We start from the raw sequence: 17282 nt of genomic DNA, 5'->3' as shown, positions 1-17282 counted from the left end.
CACAAAATGATTATAGCGAAGACTTTTTTTTTACATTAATGTAACATCCCTCCCCTCCCCCCCTCCAATGAATGATAACTTGGAAATCATTGCATGCCCTTCTAAAAGTCACATAATTAAGTATATTTAAGATGTGAATCCAGATTACATTTAAATATTTTTTTTCCTCCCTGCTCCAACATCTTTATGACTTCCATGTTTTATGATTCTACTTTCATTCCATGTTGGTCCCGAGTTAAATAATATGCTTCTTAAGTGGGACTTGATTTCAAATTGATTATTGGTGATTGATTTGGGCCTATTGCGTTCCATGAAATAACCAGTGCGCTTTTTTTATTCAACAAAGCAAACCATGCCACAGCGCAAGGCATGAATCCAACCACTGCCAGTAGGTCCCCTTCCTAGAACAACCCATTCCTACACATCTTGCCCCCCCCCCCCCCCCACACACTTTTCTCCAGTCTATCTTCTTCTCTTTAAATTCACTGGAAACCGTTTGTCTTCAAGTTCATTCTCAGTCTAACTTTTGCAGTATATCGCAATTCAGGAGGGTTTATGTCGCAAAACACTGACCTCTTCTTATCGTACCCAGGAAGCGAATTCACACCAGTTGCTCCATTCATGCTTTTTGTTTGGTTGCTTCTCTCCCTATTGCTTGCTTGCTGCCTGCTGCAGCGACAGCAGACCATACCCTTGCTCTGTACACTTCTTCAGTACTGCAGTTGCTTAAGTCTTTGCTATGCAAGGCCATGCTGCCTGCACTTCTACGGCTTATTATTTTGCCCTCTTAGTCTCTTTCTAACTCCCTCACCCCCTCCATTGCCTTGTGCGTCTCTTACAGAGCAGCTTTCCAAGCAGCAACTGTGCCATTTGCGTTTCAAGTACAGCATCACTATACTGGCCTAAGCTACAACAAACATCCCACCCCCAAAAAGCAGGCTTCATTGTAAATTTGCCACATGAGAAGCAGCCTTCCTTCTGCTTATTTAGAATTCGGTAGTTCTTTCCCCGGTAGGAGGAGAGAGGGCTTCACATTAAGAAAGAAGGCATTAAGAGACTTTACTCTTCTGCAACTCTTCAATGAGACCTTCAGAATATACAGAGGATGGTTTGCTACCAAGAAGAAATTGGAATAATTCAATTAAGATGGTTGCTCCCATTGCTCTCTCTCTCCCACCCACCCCCTGCAAGTGTGAAGTAAACAGAAGGAATACCCCATTTTAAAAGGGAGCATGTAAGCCATTGCCTATGAACATAATGGAATTACTGAATTATCATGGACGGATTGCATCTCCCCGAGCACCAAAGTAGCTTATGGCACATATGAGCTTGCATAGCTATGGGGGAAGAAGATTTGAAACTTACTTGCTGATGAGTGAGGTGCCCCAATTCTTTGTAGCCAAGGGCCAAAACTCTGGCTCCCTCACGTGATATGTCTGTGTGAATAGCATCATAGGTACTGGGGCACTGAGAGAACTGCATAAAAAGATAGCAACTGTTACAATAAATACTGCTAAAAGAAAAACCTCTAACCAAACCGACAGTTACGTTCACATAAAAAAGGGTGTCAAGACAAGAAGGGCACGCATGTCACCGTGAGTTACTGAAGAGACTTCCAGCATAGGCAGAGAAGTTCAGGATCCTTCAGCCAATGTTATATTGCTCCAAACAGGCATCCTTCCAGGTATATTGGCATTATGGCTGCCAAATTTGCAGCCAATGGTTGAGGATACTGGAGCAATAATCCTAACATACCGTGTTTCCCTGAAAATAAAACCGGGTCTTTTTTTTTTTTTTTTGCCTCCAAAAGAGGCACCAGGTCGTATTTTCGGGGGATGTCTTACTCACCTTCGGCACCAACAGCCCTGCCAAGCAGGTCCACTTCCTCTGGGGCCAAAGGAGCAGCTTCGTTCTGCAGCTGCATTCCGACCTGCATTTCACAGTCAGGCCTTTCCGGAAGGCCTCTGCAGCCGAGGACCAGGCTATGGATTCAATCCATGGCTCGGTCCTCGGCTGCAGAGGTCTTGCAGAACCGAGCTATGAATTGATTCCATAGCTCGGTTCTCGGCTGCAGTGGCCTTCCGGAAAGGCCTCTGACTGAGAAATGCAGTCCTGGGTGCAGAAGACGCTACAGAAGAAGTGGGCGGGCAAGGAGAGGCCTGGCCGCAAGGTAAGTGGGTGCGGGGCGTGTGGGGCAGCTCCACACCACCACCCCCGCCCTAGCTTGATTTTTAAGTGTGTGCCTTTCCCCATAACTAGGGCTTATTTTTGGGGTAGGCCTTAGATTAGGCCCACCCTCAAAAATCAAGCTAGAGCTTATTTTCGGGGCAGGCCTTACTTCGGGGAAACAGGGTAGCTGGAGGGCACCAGGAGTGTTGGTCGTATCTGGCTCTTTGTTCTTCTCTACTTTACCATACAAAAATAGAAGTTAAGTGATCAAATGGAGAATTACAGATAGTACTGTACTCAACTTACAATCACAGCTGGGATCAGACTTTCTGCTGCTAAGCAAAGCAACCAAGTTGCGCCTGATTTTACAACTTTTTTTGCCGTAGTTGTTAAGCGAATCACTGCAGCTGTTAAGCAAATCTGGCTTCCCTGACTGACTTTGCTTGTCGGAAGCTGACTGGGAAGGTCACAAATAGTGATCACATGATCCCAGGACACTGCAACCATCATAAATACTTGCTGGTTGACAAGGGCCGGAATTTTGATCATATGACCATGGGGATAATGTGAGGGTTGTAAACGCAAATATATAAATCGAGGACTATCTGTATCAGCCTGTGGACCATAGGAGCGTTTAATGGAATGCCAATCTACATATGACGTCCTTTCAGCTAACCCAGAAAAGCAAGTCTTGTGACAAACGGATCACCGTTTATTCACTATTCTTCCCTGTTCTGAAAAAAAAATCTGTTCCTAAAGAGCAACTACACATTTTAATAAATATTACAGAATACAACATTATCATTATGTCTTCTTTTTTAAAAACACACTTGCAACAGATACTAGTTTAGCTGGTTTTATGAAAAGGCTGGACAACTTTATGAAGCCAAGAAAGTTTCATCTAACTCAGGTAGAAAGGGAGAATATAAAACACATGAATAAATCAAGTTAAGAGTCAGTATGGCAGATCAGACACTGGACTAACCAGTAACAGAACACCATCTCAATCTTATTCTCCTTTCCAGGATATTGCACAGCTGATCACTGAGTGCAACTCTAACTTACTTACATCACATTCCAATCCAAACAGCCAAGACTCTCTTCTCACTCTATTCCCACTTAATATTACATCATAGTATTGTGAAAATTATTTTCCAAGACTTGGAAAAACATTCCTACAATTAAACTGATGATAATTCAAATGGAAATATGGGTGCAGATGAAAAATATACCCTATGATTTTTCTGTAGTAATTACACAGATTCCTCCACTTAATTACAATGGTACAGTTGGAATTCTCTTCCCAACCCTATCTGGTTTGACCAACTAAAATATCATCAGCAATTAGGCACATGCAATAAATGCAAGCTTCTTTGTGCAGCTATCCAAAAGCCATTAAGAATCTCCCATGCCAAAGCAACTCAGATTTGCATACATTTAAGGCATCAATTTCATGGGAGTGTAATTAATTAATCCCATTAATTGTTCCACTAGTTAACAATTAACCAGTGGAACAGCTTGCCTTCAGAAATTGTGGGTGCTTCATCACTGGAGGTTTTTAAGAAGAGATTGGACAGCTACTTATCTGAAATAGTATAGGGCAGGGGTAGGCAACCTTGGCTCTTTTATGATTCGTGGACTTCAACTCCCAGAATTCCTGAGCCAGCCATGCTAGTATAGGGTCTGGCTCAGGAATTCTGGGAGTTGAAGTCCATGAGTCATAAAAGAGCCAAGGTTGCCTACCCCTGGATTAGAAGACCTCCAAAGTCCTGTCCTGTCCTATCCGATTCGCAACTTGAAAAAATGTTTATTAAAAATGTATATACTGCTCCATGTAAAATATTTTGAAATCACTTACAATCACATTTAAAAACAATAACACGTGGACGTGGGGAAGGAATTTGCAGACAACGGCTCACCATTTTATGCAGCATCTCCGGGGCCCCTTTCACAGTTGCAATGTAACACAGTTCAGTGGAACCGACTTTCTCATAGGAAGCCAAGACCGACATTCTTTTCAGAGCACTGGCAAAATGAAAGCGCTGGTGAATTTTCAGTCCCTGAGTTTTAATACTTCGGGGGAAAACTTTCTCATCTGGAAACAAAAAAATCGGGAAATCCTGAAAGGGTTCAACATTGCAAGCGGTAATCTTCCCTTTGGATTGTGGGGGGAGGGTTTGGAGACACAAAAAAAAGTCCTTGTTTGTACCGTTTATCCAAATGGCAGGAGCACACCTTCTCCCCCTTCTTCAACCATGGGACCTACCATGTAATCCCTTTACAAGAGCAGAGGCACTTCTAGAGACTGGAAGTCCCAGTGTACTGCAAAGTCTCCAGAATCAGAGTGGAAGAAATTCAGGCAGCGATCCACAGAATATTTGCAGTTCAATGCAATGGTTAAGGCATCAGTTTAGAAGCCACAAGACCATGAGATCTAGTCCTGCCTTGGGCACTAAGCCAACTGAGTGACCTTAAGCTAGTCACACTCTCTCAGCCCTAGGAAGGAGATAAGAGCAAACCAATTCCGACAAACATTGCTAAAACTAGTCCAGGCAGTCACTAGGATTCAAAAACTGACTTAAAGGCACAAAACCGAAACAAAACAATAGGCAAATGTAGAGGCATTTAGGGACACACACACGGCAAAAGGGCATGATCAGCAGGAAATCAGTAGGTTTTGCTAGAGTGATATTGCTAACTCCATTATAATAGAGGAGAATGGTATGAAACTGGTGATTTGAATATCCCCCAAGGTGAACTGGTTGTGAAAGAGACAATTTTTGCAATGTACACACTAATATTGGGAAAACCATATAGTTCCATGTGTTGGTTCACTTACATTGCAAAAAAGGTTTTTTTAAAAAGGAAAGAGACAGAGAAAAGGGTGGGTTTTTTGGCTTGGTGTTGTTCATCAAACTGATAATAAATTGTGAAATCTAAATCTACTAGGATCAAAATTCCATATCTGATTTGGTTCTCAGCAGTACTATATTCTAGGGCAGTGTTTCTCAACCTTGACAATTTTAAGGCATGTGGACTTCAACTCCCAGAATTCCACAGCCAGCAATGCTGGCTGTGGAATTCTGGGAGTTGAAGTCCATATGCCTTAAAATTGTCAAGGTTGAGAAACACTGTTCTAGGGGAAAGGACCTTGTGACATAAAGGTTAAGGAGGAGATGCTTTAAATATTTTTCTTCATTAAAACTTGTAAAGGAAAACTAGGAAATATATAATGTTGAGCTGAAAAAGCTGTTACAATAACAGAACTTTGAACAGGCAAAGTGAAAACTGCTATTCTCAATATATCAACTGTACTTATGTGGGAACCTCTTAAATCTTGAAAAGTTGCTATTGCTTTTAACATGACCCATCAATGCATCATTTGGATAGCAACCGTTTCTCCTGCTTGTTTTTCTTGCCAGGTAAAGCTCACAGAGGATGACTCAATAGGACATTATTTAAAAGAAGAGTTTAAGGTCCACTTACTCTGAGTTTCCCAGTTACCATTTAAATGGCCACTGAGTTTACAAATTATGACTCTGGGCAGATAACGTAGGATTAAAACCAACAAATTCCAACAACAAAATGCAGATAACCCATTTTTTTTTTAAAAAGTTATTCTGCGTGTTTAATACATGTTCTCTGTACATGGCACAAATAAAGTCTGTTATGATAGAACAGATATGGGCATTTACTTTCTTACTTCCTTGCAACTCAGAAAATCTACTGCATGTTTCTGAAAAATGCCTGCGATCTTATAAGACAGAGGGCATGAAAAGCTGCTTTAGGGCTCAGGAGCTCATCCAGCCTACCTTTTGTCAGAGTCCATTCCACGGCAGTAAGCATGGCTTTCTCCAGTGGGTCACCCACCAGTGTCCCATCATCCAGCTGCATCAAGGAATGACATGTGGCAATGACCCGATGAGTCTCAACTGGAATGTCTGACACGGGGATCACTTCTTTCCCCTCTCTACAATAAGATCAAAAGGCCATGCTCAAACAATTGGCTCCCAACTTAACAAAACTAATTCCTCTTATGATCAGGAAACTCAGACAAGGAAACTATGGGTAAGTCAAGGGACCCCAAACAATTCCAAACAACTCTGCTTCCCTCAGCTTCAGGATTTACCTAAGCCCAGCCACACCTCTCACCACAAGGTTGTCACTGGTGAGTGTGCCAGTTTTATCAAAGCAGCAAATCTGGACCTTGCCGGCAAAGGGGATGCGGAATGGCTCTGTGCAGTAAACATCTGCAAGAGACAAAAGACATATATGGGTGAACATGCAATAATGAAAGTCTGGTTTTTCTTTACTTCTTTTTATAAATACCCTCTATCCACTCCCTCCGCTCACATTGTATTTACTCATTTAAAAATATCTCCATCCTATATATCTGAAATCCCAGAGATAAGAAAACAATTTAAGCGGGAATAGGCCAAGAACTTATATCAAGAATCTTTACGGGGACCCTCTCCAACTTCAGTGTTGAAAGTTTGTTAATCCTTTAAAAGTACCCAAATTCCTAGAATTTGCAACCTACAATGTGATCTGAGTTTCATTTAAGGCTTGACAGAATTTTCACTTAAACAAATTACAAGGCAATATAATGTGCCATTTCTTTTTACTGAAGATACTGAGCCAATATCGTATTTGTTGAAAAACCTGAAACTTTAGGTAACGCCCCATTTAGCAACTTTTCAGCCAATCTTTTCCTCTATATTTTGATCAATCTTGCATATTAGCTTATCGCCATTGGGGCCCATTCCTCTTTACAAAACTATTTCAGCTCAATATTTTTGCGCTGTCTTGCATAACAGATCACACTATAACTTTGCAGTTGGGTTGAGGCAAAGCCTTTTATTTGGCCACTCCAAAACATTATATTTCTTCTTTTCCAGCCTTTTTGTTGTAAACGTTATCAGTAGGTTATGCTGCATAACCCCCATTCGTCAGCTAACGCACAGAAAATTGGTCATTCTCTTGTAGAATTTGCTAATGAATTTTGCTGGAGTGCAGTTTTTCATTTTCTTCAAGCCTAACGGTTCTCAGTAATGCCAAAAAGCTCCACTTTCAACTCATCTGTCCACAGAATAGTTTCCAATAACCAGGTGATGTTTGACAAACATGAGAGCAACGGAAAGGTGCTTTAAGGGCAGCAGGAATTTCCACCCTTATGTCCCTGCGTTTTTGTTCAGAGTTTTCCTTATGGTAGATTCCTGAATACTGGCATCCGGCAATACAACACTGGTTTGATATTTTGAGATTCTTTGTGACCCTCAGAGTAGTTTATCTGCCTCTTGGGATGGTTTTTATTGGTTGATTACTCTGGGAAAAAGTAACAGTAGCTTGACATAATCTCCCCCCCCCCCCCAAATAATTGCATTAAAAAGTTTAAATAAAACAGTAAAAAAATAATAGAAATAAGACAGGGGGGAAATAGCAAGAAAAATATATGAAAAGAACCCCATGCCAAGAAAATGATTCCCCACCCTCTTTGTGACAAGAATAAACAATTCCCTAATTGTTTTACCTCCTCTTCGCTAGCAAATATAAAATGCTTAATCCCATAACCCATCTCTTAACAATAGGTAAATCATATGAGTAACTGTCTTCAGTCCACTTAACACTAATTAGCATATATAAAACTCAACAGTCCACATTTCACCTCTTAACTGTAACAAAATCCCATTTAAAAGTCATGAAATGTTCCCAACATTTGGGTATAAACAAAATAAAAAACCCAAGATTAATGAAACAAAAAGGGACCATTTCCTCCTTACAAAAAAAACCAAGTGTAATACACAAAATTCTACATAATGTCTTATCTTCAAATACAGATTCCATATCACTGTATAGGCATATCCACATTTCACAATGATAAAATAATCCCACTATCCTAGCAGAGGGGAAAAAAACACCTAAAGTTAAACATAGCAAAAAGAAACAATATCTCCTTCTTTAAAAATAAATTCTAAACTTCCTTATTTTAGTTAAAGAAAAACAAGTGTAAAAACCATTTAAAATATCATAAAAGTAGAATTACGTAAAATAACTATTTACTGGAAAAAAGTTTACATTGTTATCATTTTAGGCAAATGAAGTATGGCATAATTAAAAAAAAAAAGAATCCACCAGAATTACAATATATCGATTTTTATCCCTGATCGAATAAAGTCAACTTTGTAGATTTTTTAAAAAAATACAAAACAGTCTTTTTCTATAATTATTCCAGAGGTTAAATTATTACAAATTTCTTTAGTGCCTTAAAGAGGTTCTTTTATAAGGAGAAATTGCTTGTGCAACCTCAGGTTGTTCTCTTTAATCCAGAGATCAAAAGGGAACCGATCTGCTTTGGCTCCTTTGTAGAAGGTTGCAAATTGTTGGTTCTGTTTGTCTTCAGTTGGCCATCTTTCCTTGGATGTCCTGGCTTGGCATATTCTCCATTGGCACGCTATCTGCCTGCATGTGGATTCATAGAGGCCAACACCTTTGGCAAAAGTTTTGTAGCCCTTGCAGTGTCATAAGCATCAACCAGAGAGATCTTGGAGATCTCTCTTCTAATTGAGGTGTCATCCAGAAATGTGTGCAGCAAAGAGCATATTCCAATGGCAGCAACCAACACTATGTGTTATGTTTTTAATAGGGGAAGGCCACTCAGAGTCATTGACTAGATATCACAATTAAATTATTCCCTAACCAAACTCATATGTTTTTCGTCAACGGCTCAGTGTGTTCTGTAAAAAGCATGGCATAGTTTTCTCTGTTCTCTATTTAACTAGAATCTCTTTCTCTATTAATACAACTTAGCACGTTGTAAGTTACAATTCTTCAGAGATACAAATAGATCAAAATGGTTTCACAAACTTTTACCACTGTTGAGTGTTAAATTACTATTCCCAGAACTGTTATCCATGCTTTGTGAGAATACTGGGAGTGTCAGATCAATACTCTGGAGAGGTTGTATTAGCAAATGTGCAAAGCGAAAATTCCTCATGTCATCTTAAATTCATGGGAGATTACAAGGGAAGATTTCAATTGCTTCGTTGATCCAGTGAAGGAAATACTTGAAAACTCTTTGCAGTTGCTAATAGTTTTGCAAACCACATTTTTATATTTAAGGCCACAGTACTACAAATCACAATGACTCAGCCAATGAAGTCAATAAGCAAAACAATTTGTAGTGTAAAGGATGGGTGTTTCCCAGAAACATAAATGCCGTTGTCTTTGAACTTTACATTTTCAAAGTTTGTAATCTCATTCTCCCATGACTCTTGGAACTTACATAATTTGGCAAGAGCAATGAGTGAGGTGTTGACGGCCAAGGAAAGCTCAATGGGAAGTTCAGGGGGGACAACCGAGGTTAGTATTAAAGTACATTCCAGAAAGAGCTTGTAACGGTTCCTGCTGGGGTCTTTAGTGCCTTGGAAAGAGGAAAAGAGAGACGCATTTGGATTACATATCATTGCTGCACAATTCACTAAGGTGATTGTTAAGTCCCAGAACACATGCTAGGGCACAATGAAACCATAAGCACACCATGGGAAATTAAGTGCCTTCTGACTTCAACGTTTTAATCTACAGACAAATCTACTGATTACAGGTAGTCCTCAAGTTACGACAGTTCACTTAACAATGATACAAAGTTATGACACCACCCTCAAAAGTATGTATGACATAATCCCAATGTTATGAATGTTACAGCATTACAGCAGATGGTCATCCTTATGACCAACTGCAGAGACATGCAACATTCCCCCTGTGTGATGACCCAGGGCCTGGAATGGAGGCAAAGCACTTAGCTGGTCAGAATAATTATCTTTGTAAGCACTGCCAACGTTCACCCAACAGCCCCCATATATGCTGGCACAAGTTCAATAAAACAGTCAACGGAGTTCAACAGTTCTTTAAAGTAAACAGATAACAAAGTATGATCTTTTCCACGCCCAGCTTGCCTGTAACCTGCAAATTGCAAAACTAAGGACAGCAAGGAGAACTCAGCAGAAAACAAACTTGATCCAAAATACAAAGAGTCCAGGTACAAGAGCTCACATCACAAGAGTTCACGTTTGTTCCCGGCAAATGCCCCACCCCACAGCCTTAAATACCTACTCCCCAGCTGTGCCTTGTGGAGTGGGGCGTGACGCTCTCCTCCCGAGCAAGTGAGCCTGCCTCCGTTGTTCCCTCCTCCTCTCTGCTCTCCTTGCTCTGGGATCTGGTGGGGAGGGGCCTTGCTCCTCGCCTGAGCTCTGTCTTCCCTGTTCCAAACTTGAAGGGCCCTGGCCTGCTTCAGCCTGTTCCTCCCCACAGTCCCCCGAAGCCACAGACACCCCCTCCTGGGCCTCAACAGGGAACTCCATGTCTCCTCAGAGTCAGGCTCGGACGGAGGCATGACACCCTGCCTATTCCCCCCCACAGGGACCTAACCAGCACTAGCCCTGCTATGCTAGCCTACCGGCTCCTCCACATCCCATCACCGGTCACTCACCTTTGAAAGATCTGCAGAAAAGCGCCCATCCTTTTACACATCCTCCTGTCCCCTTTGCAAAAGGCTTTTGGTGTGGAGAATGGAAACCTGCAGGGATCGTGACCCTGAAGGCTTCTGTTTTCTGTGCCAAAAGCTTTGGCAACGGGGATGGAGGCCTGAAGGAGCACAAGATTGCACCCCGCAAAGGCTTCCATTCTCCATGCCAAAAGTTTTTGCAAACAGGACGGAGGCCTGAAGCAGCGTGAGAGCACACTCTTTAAGGCTTCTGTTCTCTGCGCCAAAAGCTTTCGCAAAGGGGAGAAAGGCTGAGGGAGCTCAAGATGGCATCTCAAAGGCTTCCGTCCTTTTTGCAATAGACTTTTGGCATGGAGTATGGAGGCCTGCAGGTGTAATCTTGAAATGTATCAAGGATATTGTTTCTTTTTAAAATTCCTCCTTGCTCCTGGGCACGGGGATGTGCTACAATGCTGTGGAATCCAGCAAAGAACAACCAATCTCTTAAATAAAGCAATCAAATCAGTAAGACATCTGTCCCTTTAATAAGGCAGCCATTCTAATAAGAGTATCCCTTTCTGCAGATCGTCAAGACCCTTGCCATTCCTACTGATGCTATATTCTCTTCTTGATTAGACAGGCCCAAATTTACCTTCAATCCATACATAGGCTGCAGCAGCAATGGCAAAGACGAGGAGGAAAAGAATGAAGATGAAAGTTTCCAAGTTGTTGGCTGTTACCCGTTTCACCCCGAAGAGGATTGTACGTAGGAGCTTCCCCTGAGAGGGAGGAAGAGTAATCAGTCCATTATTTCAGAGAAATTACTGATAGAGTGCAACACACAAAAAATATGACTAATATCTAAATCCCCAGAGAAGTGCTGCCCAGTTTAGAGTACTCTAGACATATTGAAACGCAACTCGTGGAACTATGGAATTTCCTTCCCTGCAGTATTATGCCAAAAAAAAAAAAAAGCCACATATACTTTGGCTATCAGAACCCTGTCAGCAAATCCTTTAAAAGCTAACCCTAATGTTTAAGAACCATTTTATTAAGGTTCTTAAACCATGTTAAGGTTTAGGAACTAAAAAAGCATCAAATTAAATATAAGTAACACAAAATGCTAAAAGGAAGATGGAAGACTTGAAAACTGTTCCACCCTATTTACTCAGACAATTGGCTTTCTTTAAAATAAGCAGCAATCATTTCGTCACAATTTTAACTTTGCTTGAAGTTCTAGTTACAAAGGACTTTGGGTAGTGGAGATATATGTACGTCTTACAATTTGTAAGTTAAATCATACAGAATTATGAGCTCCGAATTACAAGTTCTGCTTCTTGAGCTGGGAAAATGAACTCATGACTTGTTTTCACATAAAAGCACAGAGGTTTTATACCTACTTACCTGAGAAGTATTAAAGCCTGTCCTCAGAACATAGGCCACACACCCATTATCAACAGCTGCAGAGGGGAGAAAGAATATTATTCTGTAGTATATTTCTATAAAACAGCTCTATAAATGGGGAATCTGGATGAACCCTCCAACAAACATGAACATTACAACAGCTATTGCAAAAATGTAAAAAGTTATCACATATCAAATGGAAAAGTTATCAGCTGAAGAAAAGAGCTTGCTTGGACTAGCTATATTTATCAGTAAATTCAATCAATATATTGCACTACCCTTTCTCAGAATCAAGTAACAGTGATCTGAGCAGCAGTATCTGATTACAATATTCTAGGAAATGTTTTTCTGGTTCTTTTCTTTTCTAAGGGAAATTATATTTTACTGATTCCCCCACCTCCTATCTCTTCCCTTGCCCCTGCTCCCAATTCTGTTCATGCTGGTTCAGTCGCTACATACGTTTCAGGCCAGTACTGGCTTTTTGTGGTGGAATATGCTGCACAACTTTTGTTCCCCCAAAAATGACATGCAACCTGGAATCCGCTTGCATATCCAGGACACGATCAGGATCCAAATCCTCAATGGGCTCCTATAGGAGAAAACAGAATTTGAGCATTAACAATAAGCGAATAACAGCTACTTCACAAGATTTGTTTAGATAGGCAGAGATGCAAGCAGCCAATCTTTGCTGAATTCTCTTTATCTACATTTTGGCTTACTCAAATTACATACTCTCTGAAAGATTCAAGATGGGGAGACTAAGTCATTCATACAGACAGATGAGGGGTTCTCGTATTTAATAATGTTTAATATAATAGCATTTTTACTAATATATCAGTTTTGTGTATTTTGTGCATTTTTCCTCAATGTTTGCCACCCTTTATGAATAATTAAAAGTATAAGATGAGAAGTAGCTGTTTTAGTCTTATTTCAATTGCAATGAGAAATGAGCAACAAAATACCACCACATTTTCTCCTATTTATTACAACGGTGTATTACAACCATCCCATTTACCATCCAACATTCTCAATTATTTCAATTACATTTAGCTAATTAAATGTAATTGTGTTTAGCAGTTATCCTTGTTTTAATACTTCCTCTCTCTGCCTGAAAGAATACAATCCTAACATTTCCCCCCATCAACCAACAGGCAAAGTTGGTTCTTCCAATATCAGAAGATACTCCTTCATAATTTTCCTTTAATTTAGTTGACACTCATGCAAAATCATTGTTTAGTCTCTCTCCTTCTCTTGCTTCACTTTTACAATGATTCTTGCAGCCTGCCCAACCTCATTCTTTCCTCTTCATCCTGTCTGTTTCTAGGTCAAGGAAACACCTTGTACAATATTGCATTCTGACAACAGTACTTGACCAAGGTATAGTCATTGACTGGCAAACCTTCATTTGAGGGACCGACTCTCCAGTCAACATGGCTTCGTCTACAATACACCTTCCTCGCAGCAGCAACATGTCGCACGGTACAAGGTTCTCATGGGGAGAACGGCCTGGAATAAAAAGTTGAATGCTCAGAAAGGAGTTGGGAGAAAATATGGACTAAGTCAGGATCTAGATTACTCTTAAGAATTGTGAAGGACTTGCAAGCTGTTCTTCTTTCCTCAGCTTAGCTGAGCTCAGCCTGCCTAGACAGCACAAATGAAGGATGATTTTCCCACTTAACAACAAAAAAGGATTGCTGGCATATCAATCCTGTTTTGCTAGTATGTTATGCTTTCTTCCTGAGTCTCTCCAGTGAGGCCCAAATGCATTCTGCCTCTTCTAGGCTGCCTTCTGCAAGTCCACAAGGAAAATTATGCAAGGAATGGCCAGGGGAAAAAAAACCCACCTTCAGTACCCTTTTTTGTCATAAAAGTAATCATTTTTATTAGCATGTTTTTCCTCGTAATAACAATATTAACCTAAATTCAGCTTATGTCAGAAAATGTAGCCTCACCGATCTGGACAGACTTCTTTCTGTTCTAATCCTCAATCAATACCTGGCAGTTTTACTGATATATAGGAGTATCTGAATACAGATAAAAACCAAAACCACTTTGACATAGAAAAAGGTAGGTAGTTCTTCATTTGCAACAAGTAAGGGACCTCTATTACCAACTGAAACAATGTCCCCTGGAATTATCTCATCACTGGAAATTGGCCGCCACTTCCTGTTTCTGTAAACCTGAAAAATAAAACAAAAGCAAAATAATACTTTGCAGCCTTGGACAGGGCTGAAGCAGCTCTGGAGAACCAATACCCACCAATGTTAACTTTCATGGTACTTTTAACTAAAAGTACTTGTTAATAAAAAATAATATAAGAGTAGAAAATGGATGGAATGAATATACACTTTCTCCATAAATTTAGCCTGTTACCAGATTTATCCAAAATTTAATCACTGCTTTCCTGGAAGAAACCAATAAATTTACAAAGCAAAGAAAAATGGAAAGAGGTATCTTAGAAGCCAGGGAATACTGGAAGGGGAGAAAAATTTACATATTTGGATGACAAATGAAAAAGATTTTGATAATTAAGCACCTTTCTATCTTAGCTTCTAAGGCTCAGGCCACCCTTCCTGTCTTATTGAAATCACCACATAACCACTCAGCTTTTCCTGACAGCTCCTCTTTCTTAGCAAGCCCACTTAACAAGTACAGCAACTAACTGTTATTCGCATCACCTTGAACAATGAGACCTCCAGTATTCTGGAAGCTAACAGTTGATTAGAATCTCTGTGGATGGGGGGGGGGGGAGGAGGAGGAGGAGGAGGGGGAGAAGGCAGCACTGGAGCCTTCAAGTTTTACTTGAATCTCATCATCTTTTGCCTTTGCTTACCTGGATCATGTAGGGTTTGTTACCCATTTTTCGGATCTCAGACATGTTCCTCATTTGCTGCTGGACAAGGGATGCTTCAAAAGCTACCAGCATGGAAAGAGTGAAGACACTATAGTACCAGTATTCATCCAGGCACCACAGACCCACACAGAATACCTGTGAAAAGCAGAAACAAAGGACTTTATGGATCACACAGTTCGGCAACTTTATGAAAGCTAGGAGCCACAATGAAATATTTTTCAGCAAGAGCAGTAATAAAAAATGGGCAGGCTCCTAGCCATTTAAAAAAAAAAAAAAAGGAGAGAGAGAGAATGGAAGATCTATTGCCTTTGTTAGTTTCCTGTTTTAAAAGGGCAGGAAATGCCCCACTGCATTTTTTTTCTTGCAAAACTGGTTGAAGTACATGACCCAAAATATTTTTGGGGCTGAGTGTGCACTGATGCCTGTTTCCCATCTTTGCACTAGTGTCTATAACACTGATGGCGAACCTTTTAGAGACCGAGTGCCCAAACTGCAACCCAAAACCCACTTATGTATCGTATCGTCGGGTACCGGGTGGCCATGGCCCATTGGGTGGCTGTGGCCCATTGGGTGGGCGTGGCTGTGGTGGTAACGGCAGACTGGGTGGGACTAAAAAATTCAATCAATCAATTCTAACTTTGTGAGATCTTTTTTCCCCGCGAGAAGTTGAAATTGATTGAACCTTTTTTTTTTGCACATGGCGGTGGAAGCCAAAAGCGAAAAGGTTTTATAAAACCCAGCTGAAGACCTAGGACTGGGGTGACGGCATGTGTGCCCACAGAGAGGGCTCTGCGTGCCACCTGTGGCACGCGTGCCATAGGTTCGCCACCACGGGTCTATAATAAAGATGAGGTTATCACAATAATGAAAAACAGAATCAAGAAATCATTAATTTGAATATTACTTTAGTCATAATTTATTATATAAGGGTAAGGAAGGACTCCTTGTCCTCCGGCTCCCTCCCTCCCTCTGGAATAGGAGATAAAACAGTTCTTCCAGCATTCTCAACCAATATGGCTGAGACTTTCTTACTTACTGCTGCAAGTCTAAGAGTACTTGGAGACTCTGAAAAAAATCCCATGTAACTACTATATATTAGAGTATTCATAATTTCTATTGCATGTACGAGGAATAATTGACTTACATTTCTATTTGCGTTTATGGGAATCTACTGTTTTACAGGATTTAGTTTATATGCATCTTGATCAATAAAAGAATATTCAGTTTTTATGTCAATTATAATCCATTTTTCATCAGATAAACTATAAGTAGCAAAAAAGTAAATCAAGATGGTCTGTCTCAATGAAGAAGCAAATTGGGTTAAAGAACAGTTGATTTTCCAGTTTCTTCGCTGAGGATATCTTATCGCTTTGTCAATTTAAGGAACAAACCAAACAGTAACAAAATACACTTGATGTTGTACATTGACATACAGCTTTTGTTACCTGAAAGACGAAGAAAGGAGCTGTTGCTCTCTCTTTGAAGAGTTCCAGGAATTCTGGCACAACCATTTCTGCCCTGTATGAAAAGCAGAATCCTTATTCATTTTAGCAACTCACCAATTCTTGAGTCACTCAATTTGCAAAACTTTCAGTTTTGCTGCATATTACTTTCAGTATTCACAGCTAGCATGGTCAATGTTAAGGGATGCTGGGAGATATGACAACATTATCAGGAGAGTCACAGATTCTCCACCTCTGCTTTGGATTCTGAAGATTTCATTTTCCTTACCCACTTCTCTCTCTCTTCTATTTTTACTTCTGGCTTCATCAAATGTCCTTCAAAGCACAGAACTTTAAAGTTTCAGGCACTACTTAACTGGGACTGCTCCTCAGTTATCATTGTCAGACCACCATTAATGGATAATTAACAATACTTAATAATTAATAGCTAATTAAATTAATAACTACACTAATTAAGGAAATAAGAACTGCTGTTTTAGTTTTCATGACAGGTTCTGAGTTCTTCCTACTGGATGATATGATTGCATTACTGATTTGTTCCTGCAGCCCTTTCTAATCTAATCATGTACATTTGGCTGAAAATTCTACCATTTCTTCAGTCTGTATCAACATTCTGCACGCTGGCTAAGAACAAAAGCAGTTGTAATTCAGGACACTTGGAAAGTGCCAGGTTTAGGAAAGCTGTGGATTATAGCTGTGGAAACTGAAGTTTTTTATTTTTGCTTTGCTTTAGCCTTTAAGACAAGAAAGTGGGTATAAAGGGAGAAATTGTGTTTACAGTTGGCTAAGGAAAGCAGATCTCTGCCTTTGAGAGAGCTTATAGTTGTTTTTTTTAATTACAAAAACATGCCTAATCACAGTGGGCCTTTAAGTAGGAGAAGGTGGCTAGTTATAAGGGGATGGAAGAACGAGG

At 40.3% G+C, this 17282-nt stretch overlaps 1 protein-coding gene across 1 annotated transcript in view; it reads right to left on the bottom strand.

The window, feature by feature from the left end:
- Positions 1–16424, bottom strand: part of ATP13A1 (ATPase 13A1) — a 29360-nt gene extending 12936 nt beyond the window's left edge. The window contains exons 1-12 of the mRNA XM_029284091.1: positions 16352–16424; positions 14886–15041; positions 14163–14232; positions 13452–13558; positions 12512–12641; positions 12053–12108; positions 11301–11427; positions 9452–9589; positions 6299–6419; positions 5982–6139; positions 4089–4264; positions 1366–1476 (exon numbers count right to left, since the gene is read on the bottom strand). Coding sequence (XP_029139924.1) covers positions 1366–1476; positions 4089–4264; positions 5982–6139; positions 6299–6419; positions 9452–9589; positions 11301–11427; positions 12053–12108; positions 12512–12641; positions 13452–13558; positions 14163–14232; positions 14886–15041; positions 16352–16417 — 1416 coding nt within the window. The 5' untranslated portion in view covers positions 16418–16424. The remainder of the gene's footprint in view (positions 1–1365; positions 1477–4088; positions 4265–5981; positions 6140–6298; positions 6420–9451; positions 9590–11300; positions 11428–12052; positions 12109–12511; positions 12642–13451; positions 13559–14162; positions 14233–14885; positions 15042–16351) is intronic.
- Between the last annotated feature and the right edge of the window lie 858 nt (positions 16425–17282).

Source organism: Protobothrops mucrosquamatus, unplaced genomic scaffold (genome assembly GCF_001527695.2).
Source record: "Protobothrops mucrosquamatus isolate PMUCROS unplaced genomic scaffold, P.Mucros_1.0 scaffold370, whole genome shotgun sequence".
Lineage (NCBI taxonomy): Eukaryota > Metazoa > Chordata > Lepidosauria > Squamata > Viperidae > Protobothrops > Protobothrops mucrosquamatus.
This window is presented reverse-complemented; position numbering and strand designations above follow the sequence as displayed.